Raw genomic sequence first — 17,566 nt, 5'->3', positions numbered from 1 at the left:
GAGGGGCTGGAGAGATAGCTCAGCGGTTAAGAGCATTGCCTGCTCTTACAGAGGTCCTTCCTGAGTTCAATTCCCAGTACCTACATGGTAACTCACAACCATCTATAATGAGATCTGGTGCCCTCTTCTGGCGTGTACATGCAGGAAGAAGTCTATACATAATAAATAAGCCCTTTTTTGAAATATTTATTTATTTATTATGTATACAATATTCTGTCTGTGTGTAATACCTGCAGGCCAGAAGAGGGCACCAGACCTCATTACAGATGGTTGTGAGCCACCATGTAGTTGCTGGGAATTGAACTCAGGACCTTTGGAAGAGCAGGCAATGCTCTTAACCTCTGAGCCATCTCTCCAGCCATAAATAAGCCTTTTTTTTTTGTAAAATAAAAAAAAATAAATAAACAAAAGGTGGCAGGGCTGCAAGATGACTGAGTTCTTGCTGTCCGGACTTGGTGGCTTGCGCTTTGTGTCCAGAATGGCGGGTGTGAAGGTGGAGCCCTCAGCTCGCGCTGATGGGGTTTGTGATGCACACATCGGTAACAAACTCTCACAGGCAGCCCTGGCTGAGGCCGTGCGGCAGGAGTTACTGCTGCACTTGACTTTTCTTCTGGGTGTTTACAGAGTGTTTCAGACCGGCCGCATGCTGGCGGGGGAGTGGCTTGGCTATAGGTTTGCCTGGAGTTCCTTTTGCTCCAGGCTTCAGGCTGACAAACAGCCCCAACTCGCTGCTTGTTTCCAGGGAAATGACGATTCAGACTAGGAACTTAAAGCATGTTCTGCCATCATATCAGGACATCCATGTCTACTCCACATGATGTCAGATGCCTGCACACACAACCCCCTCCCTGCCTGTCTGCAGGAACCTCCCATGTACATATAATTAAAGGCCCATGCCAGCAGTATTTAGAGGAGGGCAGAAAGGCTCAGTAGGGGGTAGAAGTGGTTGCTGCGAAGGTCTGAAGACCTGAGTTCAAATCCCAGGGCACGTGTAAACGGTGGCCAGAGAAGCACACATCAATCATCCATCTGCGCTGGGATGAGGGTGGAGACAGGTGGACCTGCCAGAGACTCGGAGGACAGCTGTGGGGGAGAGGCTGAGAGATGCTACTTTGATATGGTGGAAGGCATGACCTGACATTCGGGGTACTCTGACCATGCAGCAAGCCCTGGGTATGGTGATATACAGCTGTAATCTCAGGTTCAGGAAGATCAATTCAAGGGTATCGTTAGCTACAGAATTGGTGCTCCGTGAGATCCTGTCTCAGTAAAAACAAAACAAACAAACACACAAAAACAAGTAAGAAAACACACAAGCCTTAGCATGCAGCATGCTGCACCTCCTGGCAAGTGTCCTTTGGCCCCTGTCCCAGGAATGTGCTGTCCTAGGCTTAAATGGCCTGGTTTTAGTACAGAGGGCAAAGGTTCAGAGAGGCACAGATGGCTCTGGGCCCTGACCAGAAGTCAGCACAGTTGCTGGCTTCATCAGGTGGAATTTGACCAGGAAGGCATGGGGGCTCCTGGATCCCCCAAATGAGATGCAGGTGCCCTGGAACTTCCAGAAAAACCTTACCTGATGCTTCTGTGTGGTCCCAGCCTCCAGAGTTTCCCCCAAAAAGGTGACATGCCCAGGCAGCATGCCAGATCAGGAGAGGAAGCTCAGAGTCACCAAGCAACCCCACACTGGACATGGCAGTCTGTCCTGAGAGCAACAACAGCGGACAACGGGGACAGGGTGTCTGCATCTGGATCCACAAATCAGACTGGACATTTTACAAAGTTGGGTTTTTGTTGTTGTTGTTGCATCTGCTTTAAGACAAGGTCTGGGCTACACTTGAGCTGTAGCCCAGCTTTTTTCTTCATTTTTGTTTGCTGAGGACCAGGGCCTTGGCATACAATGGGCTTCTGTGGAGGAACTTCCTTCCCCAGTCCTCCAGTGCTGTCCCCACTGGAGTATTGGGTGTGCCCAGGCTCCCCCACATCCAGGCTGATTGGCTTCCCTCCCTCCTCCTCTCCTTCCCTCCCTCCTCTCCTCCTTCCCTCCTTCCTCTCCTAGTTCCCACTCCTCTTCCTCTCCCTCCTTTCTTCCTTCTCCCTCCTTTTTCCCTCCTCTCCTCCCCTCCCTCCTCCTCTCCTCCCTCCCTCCTCCCTTCTCTCCTCCTCCCCTCTCCTCCCTCCTCCCCCCTCCTCCTCTTCTCTCCTCCCTCCTCCCCTCCCTCCTCCCCTCCCTCCTCTCCTCCTTCACTCCCTCCTTCCTTTTCTCCTTTTATCTGTTCTTTGTGACCCACTATAGGGTCCCTAGATCAGCATGGAGGCTGTACCATGACTGTGCCCTGCGGATAATGCCTTTCCCTCCAGCAACTGCAAACTGCCTAGGGGCCTCCTTGGGCCCTCTTTGCACACACCCTGCTAGGGTGGTTTTGTGTATACAGGGTCTTTCTGTATTGATCCCCGCCTTAATTTTTGAGGCAGAGCCTCTCTCTGGTTGGGCACCCTCTGGTCTCCACCCCTAGGGCACAGCCATACTTGGTTATGTATATTTATGTGGGTACCAGGTCAGCACATTTGCGGGGGCGCCGTGCCCACTGAGCTGTCCCCTTGGGGACTTTTGCTCCACAGTTGGTTGGAGGCCCTCTGAGGAGCACCCCAGGGTTTTGACCCTAGAGTAGGGTTGGCCCAGGCTCGGGGTGAGCTCTCAGATGTTCTGAGCTTCCCCGAAGCTGTCAGAACCCAAAGAGCTGTGTTTTATGGGACCTCCAGCCTGGACTTGCACAGGACTCCCGGGAAATCTCCACAGGAAACTCCAAACCCCAAAGGCAGTCCAAATGTCCAGAAATGGACTGGGCGTGGACTGTAGGAGGACTTCTAGAGGTTAGATAAAAGTCTTGGGAACTTAGCTGGGTCCCCTCTACCAAAAGGAGCCCCTTCTCTGTGGCTTGCCCAGTGCCTATCAGCATATCAAAGCCCGTGCTGGCCCCCTCAGAACAAACCCATCCTAGCCCTTCTGCCCTCCTGCTTCCCCAAGTTCTGCTCAGTTCTCAGGCCTCCTTCTCTCGGTTGCTTTGTCCTTATAACCCTGATATTTCAGCTATGCTCTTTCTGTGTTCACGCCTTGTTCTCTCTCTCTCTCTCCCTCTTTCCCACCTTTCTTCCCTCCCTCTCCCCCCCCCCCCCACCTGCTAGTCTCCCCTCCTCTCTCACAGACAGCCCTGGTCATGTCCAGGCTACTTATTTCCTTCTCTCTTTCTCTACTCCGTTCTCTGGCGGTCTCTATCTATAATAAACCTCTTTCCTCAGAACCCACTGAGGAGCAGGCAAGTTGTCAATTATACACCAGGCAGTCAGGGACAGGGTGCTCGATCGGAGCTCGGGCCCAGCAGCTCCCCAGTGTCCTGGAATACTGGGGTCACTGCCTGGCACCGGATGCTGTGGCTCTGTCCAAGGCCAGCCTTGCCTCTGGGGACACCGCCAGGGGGCTATGTTTTCTTTATCTGGGGTTTTACAGGAATCACAGGAGAGGATACAGGCTGGCACGGATGTCCCGCGTGTTCAGTGGTCGTGTGGTCAGACTACCCGTGTAAGCAGCAGATGGACACACCACAGTAACGAATAAGATTTAAAATAACAAACTAGCAAAATAGGACTTGTGGGAGAGCATGGGTGGGCAGACAATAGAGGGACAGAAACTCTGCGGGAGGTGACAGGCAGGAAAAAGGGAACCCAAAGGAGGTCCGGGTGGGGAGGAAGCTTCCTTTAATGCAGATGACACTTGGAGAAGGCCGGCAGGAGGAGGTGCGCGGTTGAGCAAAAGCCTTGGGGTGGCGTGTCACCAAGGCCATATAGAGAAAAGTTGCGGTCCAGGGGCCAGTCTCCTTGACAGTGAGCAAACGCCCTGCATGGATTTTCCCTTTCTCCTGCGCCCTTCCCTTGGCCTTGTGCTGGAGTGACCCCTCTGTCCCTTCAGCCTCGGCCAAGAGAGCTCTGACCCTGCCTCAGTGTCCTTGTTTGTGACTTGTGATGAACGGAATTAAAGGGTTCCCCAGCCCCCCTGGCCCCGTTCAGACCGTTCTGAGAGGTAGGTATACAATCCGCACTTCATGGAAGTTGATAAATAAGTGATCGGCCCGTCCTCAGAGAGCTGGCCCTGTGCGCGAGCTCGTAAGGGGCTATATCCTATGAAGTAAATGTTCCCTTCGTAAGAAGGTAAGCTGAGGCTGGGAAGGGTGGAGAGGGGCGCACTCCCATTGCCCACTTAAACGTTGGAGGCGGGGCTTGGGGCGGAGCTGGCTCAAGAGCAAGTGGAGGGGAGGGTGCTGAAGGAAATGGGCGGGTTCAGGCAGGGGGTGGGGGGGAAGCACGGGGCTGAGCAGGGCGGGGCAATGCCCGGGGCGGGGCCAAATGGGGACCAGGTATCCTCGCCTAGGCTTGGGCGTCTGGGGATCTGGAGCCCGACGCGGTGGCGCTCGGGGGCGTGGCCAGGAGCGTGCCCCGTCCCAGGCAGGACTTGGAGGCGGGGCTTTGGAAGGCTGGGGCGAGGTTGGGTCGGGGTGCGGCTACCGAGGGGCGTGGCCAGGGAAAGGGCGTGGCCCGGGGACTGGGTGGGGGTTAGCGGCGCGCTTAGGGCTCGGCGGCACCCGCGGGGCCGCGCATCTGCTCGGGGGCGTGGCCGGGGCGTGGCCGCGCAAGCCCAGCGTTCGGGGGCGGGGCCGGGCGGCCGGGTTGGGCTCGCGGTCCGTGTCCGCTCCAGTCTCCGCCGCCGCTGTCCCAGTGAGCGTGTCCCGCCATGGAGCAGCCGCGGAAGGCGGTGGTGGTGACCGGTAGGTGAGGCCGGGCCGGGGGCGGCGGGGCAGGTCTCGCGGTTGCCACAGCTTTGCAGTTGTCGCCGCCCGCGACAGCGCCGTTCGGCCCTGGCGACCTGAAAAGTCTGAGGTCCCGCGGCCCGGAGTTCGGGGTGCGTGGGGTCTGGGGTGCAGACAGGTCCCCTCGCCCGCTGCAGCGCCTCCCTGCCCCTCCCGAGCTCGGGCCTGTCCCCACCCCCTGACCTCTGGGACAAAGGCCGGTTTAGGCCAGGAAAAGTCCAGGTGACACACGGTTAGTTCAGCACCCTGCATTGTTGGCAGGTGGAGGCCTGCGTCAGCCTGACCCCAGAATGGCCCAGTGACTTCTGACTGCTGTCACCAACATCCCCGGAAGCTAACCGTACTTATTTCCTGAGACTCAGCCTGGGCCGCTTGGTGGAGTCTACTCCGCCAGGCCTTGGAGGAGGGCACTCAGGTTAAACCTCTGCCGGGAGAGGCCACACGAAGCAAGCTAGGAAAACTCCTACAGGTGTTTTGTAACTGAGGAAGGTTCTGGCTATAATTCCTCCAAACTGGAGGAAGCTGCTCCCCTGCTGGACAGGTGTGAGTGACCGTGCCCGGATCCCATGGAACATACTATGGCGGGCTGTTTATTTGACTGGTTGGTTTATAGAGAGAGTGTCATTTTGTTGCTCTGTCCTTCTGACCTGGAACTTACTCTGTGACCCAGGCTGACTACAAATTCAGGGTGATTGTTTAGACTCACAAAAGCTGAGATGAACAGTGCTTGCCACCATGATGAGGTGCTACCAAGATGTGGCCTCTACCTGCTGTCCTGAGGTATGGTGGCCATCTCTTAACACTGGCAGCAGGTGGGACCCTTACACCTGAGTTACATTAACCCGGATTCTTGGAGGACCGTGACTTCTTTAGGGTTAACCAACCCTTTTTCCAGGGTCGCCTAAAATCATTGGAAAACACACAGATGTTTACGTTACAGTCACAGCAGCAGGGAACTCACAGTTATGAGGCTACAGCAAATGGCTCCATGGCTGGGGTCACCACAGCGCGAGGGATTAGATTAGGTCATTGAGCCTGGGATCTGCCTGTCTCTACTTTTCCAGCCCTGGGGTACTAGTGTGGATCACCACAGGCGCTGTGTATTGTGTCTGAACTCAGGTCCTTGTGTGACAAACATTTTGCTCACTGAGGTATTTTTATGGCTCTCTTTATTTTGAAACAAGGTCTCATGTATCCTGAAACTCCCAGTTCTCTTGCCTCGGCTCCTAGGTCTGTAGTGTGCGCCATGGTACCCAGAGTGACGAGAGTCGGGAGCTGGGTGTGTTGATTTTGGTTTTTCCTTTTTGTTTTTTCAATGTATTTTTTGTCAACCCAGTGGCTAGCCAGCTTATCAGGATTTGAACCCAGTGCTTTCCACTCTCTTGCTGTGAGATCTCAGCAAAATAGCTTCCTCTCTCTGCTTCAGTCTTTACTCAGGGCTGTTAAACCCAGGAAAAGAAACCAAATGCCACAATGCCTCGAGTCTGCCTTGGTCAGAGGTAGTGCCTAGAGGCTAAGGGACCAGGAGGAGGTGGTGTTCAGGTAGCCCCGCCCACAGAGATCCCACAGAGCCTGTGAACTCCTCATGAGGGCCGTGGTCCTGGGTTCCCAGAGCTGGAAGACAGCCCATCACAAACAATGACAATATAACTGTAGTTTGTATCCTGACTGGAGAGTGAAGTTGTTAAAGGAGAGGCCCACTTCCTGGGTGTCCTACCAGGTGTGAGTCCTAACGGGGCAGCCGGTGCCTGTCACCCCAGCGCTCAGCAAGTGGAGGTTCCAGGAGCTTGGGACCCACAGGTGGCTCCTGTCCATGGCTGGGTTGGTGATAAATAGTGTGGGGGTAGGTTGGGTGGGAAGACAGTGACACCTCTTTTCCTGTTTTCAGGGTTTGGGCCTTTTGGGGAGCACACTGTGAATGCCAGCTGGATCGCTGTTCAGGTAATTTGGAAGGCTTGGGGGGGCAGCCTAGCCCAGAGCAGAGTGTCTTCCCACGTGTTTAAACACAATTTAAACATCCCAGATGCGAACCAATCCAGTTTGTTTGTTGAGCGCTTTTTTTCCCATTTGTTTTCTTGTTTTATTTTTTAGCCTAATTGTAACTGTATCGCGCAGGCTAACTTCAGACTCATGATCCTTCTGCCTTGGGCTCCCGAATGCTAGAACCAGGCCTGGCTGAAAGCCTTTCCCACTTCCTGCTGACCTGGTGTCTGGGCACGCCTTTAATCCCAGAGGCAGAGTGAGTTCCCGGACAGCCAGGGCTACATAGTCAGACCCTGGCTAAAAAACCAAACTAACCCCAGCCCAATCTGCCAAGGCTGGGGAGCAGATGGGCACACTGGTCGAGGGCTTAGCCCCTTGGGAAGGAGGGCAGTGACCCTCAGCAGGCATCTCTTCCCAGAGTTTGATCGAAGGAGCGGCTCCACAGACTTGGGTTTCCTTCCAGATGGGACATTCAGACGGACTCAGGGACAATTGAGTGGAGAGAGAAAGACAGACGTTTGGTTCTTAGATAAATTGGCTAGCAGAGACGGCAGCCAGACCCGGATTAATTTTAGCCCATTAGCTGTGTGATTTAAGGTCCCTCTTCCCACCCAAGACTCCGACGTCCCCTGCCACCAGCTCGTCACCCCCCCCCCCACCACAGGAGTCTCAGCCGCTTGCTGCTGCCCCTTTTCTTTTCCGCCTCACACTGCAAGCTGGATGGAGGACCCCAGGGTCCCCGGGACCTTGCAGATGGAAGTGTGGCTGGGGCCCCTGCTTGCACACCCGCTCCCCAGAGCCACAGACAAAAAGAACCAGTGTGTCTCTGCAGACTTGTGTGTCTGGCTTTGTGTGAGCTGCAGACAGGAGGCACAAAGCCGGTGTCTGGATTCCTGGGCTCCAGACTCCGCCATCTGCATGTAAATAGGAAGGAAAATCAATTAAATAATCTTTGGGAATTCCCTTGGAGCTTTTGCTCTCCAAGGAGAAACTTTTGTTTCGTACAAAAACCAAACTGTTTCTCATCTTAGTCCCTAAAAAAATGTTATTTTTTTATGTATTGTCTGTTGTGTATGTGGGAAGGCCCACATGGGAGGGCAGAGATGGGAGGGTCTTCAGGATCGAACCCGGGTTACCAGGCTTGGCCATAAGCTCTGTTACCTGTTGAGCCACCTTCCCAGACCTTACTGCCCACCATCCCCCTTTTTGAAGTTTTGAGACAGGGTCTGCACCCTGGCTGACCTCGAACTCCTGACCCTGCTGCCCAGCTCCCCCATGGGTGACAGGTGTGCTCCCTGGCTGACCTCGAACTCCTGACCCCGCTGCTCAGCTCCCCCATGGGTGACAGGTGTGCTCCCTGGCTGACCTGGAACTCCTGACCCTGCTGCCCAGCTCCCCCATGGGTGACAGGTGTGCTCCCTGGCTGACCCCGAACTCCTGACCCTGCTGCCCAGCTCCCCCATGGGTGACAAGTGTGCTCTAGCACACCTTCTGTGAGAAACTGATTAATCGGTTTCAGATAAGACCTCACTCTGCAGGTGATTCTCCTGCCTCAGTTTCCCAAGTGTGGGGATCACAGAGGGCACCCTCATTGCCAGCTTTCTCTTCATCCCTCCCAGGTCTGAGGTGGTGGGCTGTACATCTCTCCATGGGAGAATAGGTAGTGTCAAGGGCCAGGAAGCCTTTGTCTTGTTACTGCAAAGTCTGGCCCTGAGTGGGCCCCAGAGCTCGGTGATACCCTGAGGTGATTTCTGCCACCACAAGTCTAGACAGACCCTCCAGGAATAGTGTGAGCAAACAAAGAAGGCCTTTGTAGTAGGGTCAAGGGACCCGGTCAGATGCAGCTACAGCCGTGCCCGATTTTGTGGCTGTCTTTTCGGCTGGACAAAGCCACAGCTGCACCCTCTGGCCTGGAGCTTTCCAGCGTGCTGAGCAGTGTGCCAGGAGGAAGCGGGGTGGGATTTGGGGTGTCGGGCAAAGGCAGAGCCAGACGAGGGTGACTCATCCCCACACACTGTCCTCTGCCCAGCAGAGTCCTCACTGAAAGTGGAGGCTCATGGCCTTCACAGGGACGTTAATCACCTGCTGGAACCCCTCTACTGCAGACTGCTCATCCTGGCCTCGCATAGGTCTCAGCCACTCGCGGGGAACCGAGGGCAAGCACATACCAAACACCAAACACACATTGATTGTGTGTGTGTGTGTGTGTGTGTGTGTGTGTGTGTGTGTGTAGGGGGTTTCTTAGTCTGTTTTCTCTATGTCACCCTGACTATCTTGGATTCACTATGTAGACCAGGCTGGCCTACAACTCACAGAGGCTTCTCCTGTCTTCTCCTCCTGGGATTAAAGGCGTGCACAACCACCACCCAGTTAGCTTTGTTTTAATTGTGTAGGTGGGGCATGTGTATATGGGTGCAAATGCCTCCAGATGCCTGAGGCCTGGGGTCCCTTGCAAGTGTAAGTCACCTGGGTCCCCCGGAAGAGCAGAGAGATAGGGTCTCCCTGTAACCCAGGTTTTCCTGGAACTCACCACAATCCTCTTGGCTCAGTTTCGGCCTCTGAGTGCCTGGTGACAGAAACACCACTTGGTTCACCGGGGGCAGGGAGGGGGGTATTTATTTTGCTTTTCTAGTTTGTTCACCAGTGAAGTTCGAAAGTCCATCAAATACAGTTGCCAAGACAACGGCTTGCTCTTTGCCCCTCCCTGATGCTCACCCAGCAGGTGGCGCACGTCCCCTGTTCCAGAACAGTCCTGAAGGAAGAAACTTCTTTCTTTCATGCTTTTTGTTTGAGTTTAGGTGTTTGTTGAGACAGGGTCTTCTTGACCTTCTGACCCCTGCCTTCATCCTGCAAATGTCTGGGCTGACAGGTGTGCAGCACACCTGGTGCTGGCATGGACCGGTACCTCCCCTGCACGCTCCTTGGGCACTCACTGAGCTGCCAGTACTCTTAACAGCAAACTTAGCCCCTTTTTTCTTTAATTTCTTGTTTTGTGAGACAGAGTCTCATTATGAAGCCCTGGCTGGCCTGGAATTAGATTCATGTGGAGAAGGAGGCTGGCCTTAATCTAGCAACAATCCTCCTGCCTCAGCCTCTCAGGTATTAAGACAATCCTCAGGAATATGACAGTGACATCTGGTTTAACATCCTTTCTGTTTTGTTTTGTTGTTGTTTGTTTTTTGAGACAGGGTTTCTCGGTGTAGCTTTGGAACCTGTCCTGGAACTAGCTCTGAAGACCAGGCTGGCCTTGAACTCACAGAGGTCCTCCTGCCTCTGCCTCCAGACACAGAGGTCCTCCTGCCTCTGCCTCCAGAGTGCTGGGATTAAAGGTGTGCACCACTACCACCCAGCATTAGCCTTCTTTGTCGTGAAGTGCCCTCGCCCCGATGTTTTGTTACAGCTACACAGAGAGACTAATCCAGATCTTTCCCAGGTCTGTACTGTGCTTCCCGATCTTTTCCGGTGTTTCCCAGGCAGCCCTGAGGTGGCCGTGGTCCTGAGGAGAAGCTGCTGCCCCAGCTGCTGCTCTGGGTACTCAGTGGGTTGCCAGGTGGTCAGAGGATGACCTTAAACGCCTGATCCTGCGTCCAGTCCCGAGTGCTGGGTGACAGCACACAGCGCAGCCAGCTGAACTGCCTGGTGTCTGAAGATGGGTGTCCCCTGCGGCCTCCCCATCCTCACATGGTGTCTTCTCTCCCAGGAACTGGAGAAACTGGGCCTTGGGGACAGCGTGGACCTGCACGTGTATGAAATCCCTGTAGAATACCAGACAGTCCAAAGGCTCATCCCTGCGCTGTGGGAGAAACACAGCCCTCAGGTGAGCGGTGCACAGGGGCCCCCTGAAGATCCACACACCTAGTTATTGCTCTGGCCTGTGAGTAGTCACCATGACTACTCATAAAAGCTGGCATCCAACTAGAGGCCAGTTCGCAGTTCCAGAGGTTAGTCTAGGATCATCACAGGGCAGCATCCGCCTCCAGTGCCACACCTCCTCCGCCAAGGCCACATCTCCTCACCCTTCCCAAACAGTTCCAAGCCCTGTTGACTGAGCACTCAAATACATGGACCTGTGGGGCCATTCTTATTCAAACCACATTACCTCTTCACAAGCCTGCCAGTGTCACACCCCAGGCAGTGACTGGGGACCTTACAGGGCCCTGCTGCCCTCTGTGTGCTAGCCAGGAAGAGTTTGAGCAAGTTCCAGTTAAATGTTGAGTGTATGAGGCCCTGGTGCACCCAGCACCATCAAAGGAAGTATTAATAAAGAAAAAAAAATGACTTTCAAAACACCTCAAACTGGGTGGTGGTGCACGCCTTTTATCCTAGCACTTGGGAGGCAGAGGCTGGCAGATCTCTGTGAGTTCAAAGTGTCTACCTAACAGTCATTTTGTATACCTGTGTGTGTGGGTGTCTACCTAACAGTCATTTTGTATCCCCTGTGTGTGTGTGTCTACATAACAGTCATTTTGTACCCCTGTGTGTGTGTGTGTCTACCTAACAGTCATTTTGTAGCCCTGTGTGGGTGTCTACCTAACAGTCATTTTGTACCCCTGTGTGTGGGTATCTGCTCCTGCTAAGCTTTGTCCCTCTCTTCCCAGCTCGTGGTACATGTTGGGGTGTCGGGCATGGCCACCACGGTGACCCTGGAGAAATGTGGGCACAACAAGGGCTACAAAGGACTTGATAATTGCCGGTTCTGCCCCGGCTCGCAGTGCTGTGTGGAGGATGGTCCTGAGAGCATCGACTCCATCATTGACATGGATGCTGTGTGCAAAAGGGTGACCATGCTGGGGCTGGATGTGTCTGTCACCATCTCCCAGGATGCTGGCAGGTGGGGTCCCGGGCACCCGAAGGGGTGGGTAACTCCTGGGGTGAGCCTGGGCACTGGACAGCAGAGATCTTACCAGTCACCTTCGTTTCCGAGACCGGGTCTCACTGTATAGACAGGCTGGCCTAGAACTCGAGATCCGCCTGTCTCTGCCTCCCAAGTGCTGGGATTAAAGGTGTGTGCCCTCTTGCCCAGCAAAATAAAGTTCTAGAAAATAGAGATAAGGCTGCCAGGGTCCCCCAAATTCCTCTCATCCCTAGGTTCCCCACCACCTCCCAGGCATTAGCAGGCTTCCCAGAGGGTGGGTGTGGCCGTGGCCCGGAACTGACTCTGACCCAGTGTCCCCTTCCTCCCCTGACCCAGGTACCTGTGTGACTTCACCTACTACACCTCGCTCTACCAGGGCCGTGGCCGGTCAGCTTTCGTCCACGTACCCCCACTGGGCAAGCCCTACAATGCCGACCAGCTAGGCCGGGCTCTGAGGGCCATCATTGAGGAGATGCTGGGTGTTCTGGAGCAGGTGGAAGGGGACATCAGCTGCTGTCACCAGCACTGACAGCCACACACACCCAGTGCTCTGAGAGGAGGTCCTGGCTCACACATCCTCTCCTCGCCTTGGTGGACCTCAAGGCAGTGGATGAAGCTGTCAGGAGACACAGCTGCTGTCCCCAGAGGCCAAGGCTGGGACCAGGGCGAGATGGCCACAGGCTGGTGGCCTGAACACCTGCTGTGCCGCTACCTGGCCCAGTACACTTTGCTTTCCAGGGGCTGTGGACAGGAGTCAGAGCTGTCTCTCTGGTGGGGTCTCACCAAGTGTTAGAAAGGAGTTGGCACTAATCCATGTCCCTAAGCCCTGGATGGTCCCTGGGAAAGCCACCTGGAACTTTGCCTTTTCTGTCTCCCTTCCCCCTCAGTCTTTCCCCACTCTCCTCTCCCTTTCTCCTCCTCCTCCTCCCCCCTCCAGTGCTAGATTAGGGAGCAGAATAATTTATATCCCCATTGTTAAAACTTCAGGCTTAATCAACAAGTGTCTTTCTTTCTCCTGGGGTGTGAGGCCTCTTTTGCCTCCTGTCCTGAAAATGCCATCATTCTTTGGGTCTCCATAGTGGGTTCCCTTTGCTGTCGCCACCAAGGGCCTGGCCCTTCCCTGGACCGCACTGACCCAGCCATGACCTTTTCTTTTCTTGTTTTATTTTTGATTTTTCAGAGGGTTTTTTTGTCACTTTTTTTTTAAGTCAGGTTCTCAGGTTGCCCAGGCTGGCCCTTTGACCTTACTAGGTAACCCAGTTTAGTCTCATTTGAACTCCTCATTCTCCTGCCTCAGCTTCCTAAGTGCCGGGAGAGTAAGGGTTTGGCATCTCCCAGTGTCTGTGGATAAACAGATTCTCATGTCTCCTGAGGGACCTGGGATCAGAGGCTGCGGTGCCCGGGCATGTTCTTACATGCTATATCAGTCACTGGGACATCTGTGAACTGTCTGGTGTGCCTGGGACTCCAGCCAGCCTTTGAACTTCAGGCCTGGAGGAGGGGCAGATGGGACCTGTGGCGTGGACTCCGTCCAAAACAAAGTGCAGCTCCCGCCACCAGAAGCCACATACATTCTGTGGCTTTGTGGAGGGAATGGTGATTGGATGAACCTGGATTCTGGGGTACTGCTCATACTGTACTGTTTTATTGTTTGAGACGGGGGTCTCATTAGCCCAGCCTGACCTCCAGCTCACTGTGTAGCTGAGGTTGACCTTGAACTCTCGACATTCCTGCCTTGGCCTGCCCAGTGCTGGGCCAATGGCTGTACGCTGGGCCTAGCTACCTTTCAGCTCAGATGTTCCTTGTTCTGGCGTGATTTCCTCAGGTCATCTTCCTTGCTCACCCTGTGTCTGCGGAACATTCCTGGCTCCAGGCATCCCTGCCATTCTGGCGCTCTCTCCCCGGGGACCCAGGACTTTGGGACATCGTGTAGACCAGGCTGGACTTGCACTTCTGATCCTCCTGCCTCAGCACCACTGTCCTGGTGTCTGTTCCCAGTGACTTTATTTGGCTTTTGTATTTTGAAACAGGGTTCTCTTCCTGAACTCTGTAGCTCAGGCTGGCCCTCCAACTTGTGGCAATCCTCCTGTCTCCTGGCAAGTCTTCAGCTGGGCTCCAGGCTGCACTCCACTATTAAATTCCCCAAAGGTTCAGACAGGACCCAGGAGAGGGGTCGGGGACTGGGGAGGGTGCCATCATGTGCCCCGAAGCCATGTCTTCACCCATCTTGTCTCACCTGTACTCAGGCAGGACTCCCCGTCTGGCCACCCCAGTGGTGTGCCTGTCATTTTGTAGATGTTACTATTTTTTTTTTTTTTTTGCTTTTTCGAGACAGAGTTTCTCTGTGGCTTTGGAGCCTGTCCTGGAACTAGCTCTGTAGACCAGGCTGGTCTCGAACTCACAGAGATCCACCTGCCTCTGCCTCCCGAGTGCTGGGATTAAAGGCGTGCGCCACCATCGCCCGACTTTAGATGTTACTATTGAGCTGAGGGACTGATATTTATTGAGGTACCCCCTGTCCTGGCCCGAGAACCTTGGTGGGTGGGGCTCAGGGGGTTGGTAGCTGCCAGGTGGAGGCCTAGCCTGGCCACATTTGACCCCTAAGGACCAGGTCACCCCCAACCCTGCTGCTCCCAGCAGGGCCTGAGGTGGGGGCGCCTGGACCTCACAGGTGCTGTGATAAAGTAGAAAGCACCAGGCTGGCCCAGTGGTGGAGGAGGAGAAGTAATGTTGGCATAGATTGGAAGCCGGGGACATGAGTAGGGACAGTGATGGTGGCGTCTGGACTCTTAACCCGAGAAAGTGATTTACACTGTCAGCTTGGACGTGGGAACGTAGTTTGTGGATTAAGATGCTGTGCCCAGGGCAGGCTCCAGGGCGGGCAGCTGAGGTTGGATGACTACTGTAGTACCCAGATCTGAGTTTTTTGTGGTTTGAGACAGGGTATTGTGTAGGCCAGGCTGACCTCATGCTCACTGCGTAGCTGAGAATGACCCTGACCTCTGCTTCCACATCTCAGGACGACAGGTGGAAGCCACCATGCCTGACTTGCCAGTCTTTGAAGTTATACTGATAGTGTCAGCTAAACAGGGAATCTCATGTTCTACTCTGCTCATGACTGGCATGGAAACCTCCAGAAAACGGTGGGCTCCTGAGGCTGAGGGAGGCTGGGAGCCAGGCCAGCTGCTGTGCACACAGGCTGCTCCTGCTTCACCCTGTGGGTGACCCCTCCCCCCCACTGTCTAGACAGCTCACCTTCGACCTTCCTACCCCATGGAGAATCTGAGCCCAGAAGTCCCCTCCGGGAACGGAAAAACAAAGCCATTTCAGTCTTAACACAGTCCCTGTGGGGCCCTGTGGAGCGCTGATGGCATTGCAATATCAACTCAGATTGGCTCCCACAGCCCACCGTCCCTGCATCCACAGGGGGAGCAAAATAATGGGGGCATGTGCCCCCAGCGATGTTGGCTGCAGGGGAGAACATGTTTCATGTTTTTATGCAGTAATGGGGAATGAACCCAGCTGAATGTTTAGGTTTGAAAATCCAAACCCTGAGTGGCAGTTGAACATGCCTGTCAGTGGCACCTGTCCCCGGTTTAGGAGTATTGGTCGCAAGTATTGAGATTTCCAGGCTGTAAGGGTCTCATCACCCAGGCACTGGAGGTGGAGACAGAAGAATCAGGAGTTCAAGCCCAGCCTCCCCTACATAGTCATCAAGTAGCAAGAAAGAGGGGCAGGCAAGATGGCTCAGTGGGTAAAGTCAGTTACCACCAAACCTAAAAGCTTTGATTTGATCCCCAAGCACTCCAAGGAGGAAGAGCAATGCCTCCCAAAAGCTGTCCTCGGCACGCACGCCACGGCGCACTCAGACCCACAGATAAAATGTGCGAGTTTTGTTTGCTCTTAGAGAGTAAGAACCTGAACCTGGTGCCTCTCTATTGTAACTCCATCACTCAAGGCTGAGGCAGGAGGATGGCCTTGAGTTTGAGGTCAGCCTGGAATACAGAAACCCCAGTCTGAAAAACAAAAGCAAAACAGATGACGGGACCTGAAAGATGGCACTGGTGCTCTGCCTGCTCTTGCAGAGGACCTGCTCTTGCAGAGGACCTGCTCTTGCAGAGGACCTGCTCTTGCAGAGGACCTGCGTTTGGTCCCCAGCAGCTGGACAGGTGGCTCACAGCGCCGTGACTCCTCCGGGGTTCCAGCGGCCTCCCCAGACACTGAACTCTCACAGACACAAAATTAAAAGTAAACTTGAAAAATACCGAGAGACAGTGGAGGCCCTGACAGCTTCCTGAACGTTCCTCCCTCCACTGCTGTGGGAAGCACATGTGGGGTGTGTCAGGGACCTGCACTGGGACGTGGCTCGCCATGGCCAAGTTCCCTGTCACACTGGGGCTCAAGAGATCACATTCTAGCTTGCTTTGGGGGGCTTTCACAGAACATGGAAAGCTGGGTTTGGGGGGTAACTCTTTTTTTTTTTCCCCTTTGGTTCTTTGTGACAGGGTTTCTCTGTGTAAAAGCCCTGGATGTACTGGAACTAGCTTTTGTAGTCCAGGCTGGCTTCGAACTCAAATATTCCACCTGCCTCTGCTCCCAAGTACTGGGATTAAAGGCCTGTACCACCACTTCACGGCAACTTATTTTTCTTTTAAGAGGTTTAACCAGTGCCAGTGGCTTGAGGCTCTTCCTGGGGTCCTGCCCAGGGAGGCCCCAGCCCCACCATGTGAAGTGTTTCCCTTTGGCCTGCCTGGGGCCCTGGCTGTTCATGGAGCCATCACTATCTCATGGAGGGGGCTCGTCTGCCCTCCCGACCTCCTCATCAAGTGTGCCTTCTCTTTACCCCAGAGCTACTGCTGAGTCCCCAGCTTGGTGTCTGGGACCCCAGGAGAAAGTGGCCTGCCAGGCCATATTCCCGGAGACCTCACACTTTTTACCCAGAAACCAATAAAGTTGTTCAAACATGTCACTGTGTGTCTGATGTCACCTGCTGGGCCTCAGTCCAGGCTCACAGTTGGGGTCTTTCTATGGCCCACTTGGACTGGCCTTCAGCTTCCAGACTGAAGCCATCCTCCTATCTTAGCCTTTCTGGGTCTGGGGCTGAATGTGTGACCAATGCATGTAACTTCTTTGAGAAGCAGCCTCACTCGGCTCCATCCTTACTCCAGGGGTCCCCGGCTCCCAGGGGCCTCTCCTGCCACTCAGAGCTGCAGCCCTGCCTTGGCCAATGACTTCTCTGGTCAGATAAAAACCCAGCTTGACAATAAGGAAGAGATGGAGGGAGGGTGGCTCATGACAAGCCAAGGCATGTGACTTGGCCTCAGAAAGCAGGTTCCTGTCACCCTGATTGTCACATGCCATAAACTTTTATGGTCACGGAAGATCATAAACTAGTACTCAGTGGTTGGGACACAGGATGCGGTTCCACTGGTGTGCTCAGCAGACACAGGCCAAGAGCTCTAGCTGGACATTTAATACCCGGGCAGAAATGCAATTCTAAGGACACCTGCGCCCTCCCTTGCCTATCAGAATATTTAAATAAGGGACCCCAAAACATTAGAATTCCCCAGGATTCTCATGCTGCAAGGAGAAGGCTGAGACTCTGGTGCAGCCAAAGCTGGAACTTGCCTCTGGCAAAGGTCCGACCACTTTGGAAGTGACTGAAGCCGAGACAGCCATGGGTCGATGACGGGCAAGGGAGCACTGCCTGAGCAGAATCGACATTCTGACTCCTTGTGAGTGGGAGTGAGTGGAGCTGGGAATGGTGGCCCACCACTGCCCGACCTGCTCGGGGAGGTCCTGCACACTTGGTCGGTGTTGAGCCCTTAGCCTCTTGTCAGGACCTAGGAGGATAATGGGGTACTGGGGT

At 54.4% G+C, this 17,566-nt stretch overlaps 1 protein-coding gene across 1 annotated transcript; it reads left to right on the top strand.

Moving 5' to 3' along the window:
* The first annotated feature begins 4,699 nt into the window (after positions 1-4,699).
* On the top strand, positions 4,700-16,663 carry Pgpep1 (pyroglutamyl-peptidase I). The gene is made up of 5 exons (XM_041674625.1): positions 4,700-4,817; positions 6,748-6,800; positions 10,543-10,659; positions 11,441-11,673; positions 12,034-16,663. The coding sequence occupies exons 1-5, from the start codon at positions 4,784-4,786 to the stop codon at positions 12,224-12,226; spliced, it is 630 nt and encodes a 209-aa protein (XP_041530559.1). The 5' UTR covers positions 4,700-4,783; the 3' UTR covers positions 12,227-16,663.
* Positions 16,664-17,566: the final 903 nt, after the last annotated feature.

The sequence above is a fragment of the Microtus oregoni genome, unplaced genomic scaffold, assembly GCF_018167655.1.
Source record: "Microtus oregoni isolate MIOR12 unplaced genomic scaffold, Mior012 000025F_ref0000491, whole genome shotgun sequence".
Lineage (NCBI taxonomy): Eukaryota > Metazoa > Chordata > Mammalia > Rodentia > Cricetidae > Microtus > Microtus oregoni.
Note: the sequence above shows the minus strand (reverse complement) of the source record. Positions and strands in the feature narration are given on the sequence as shown.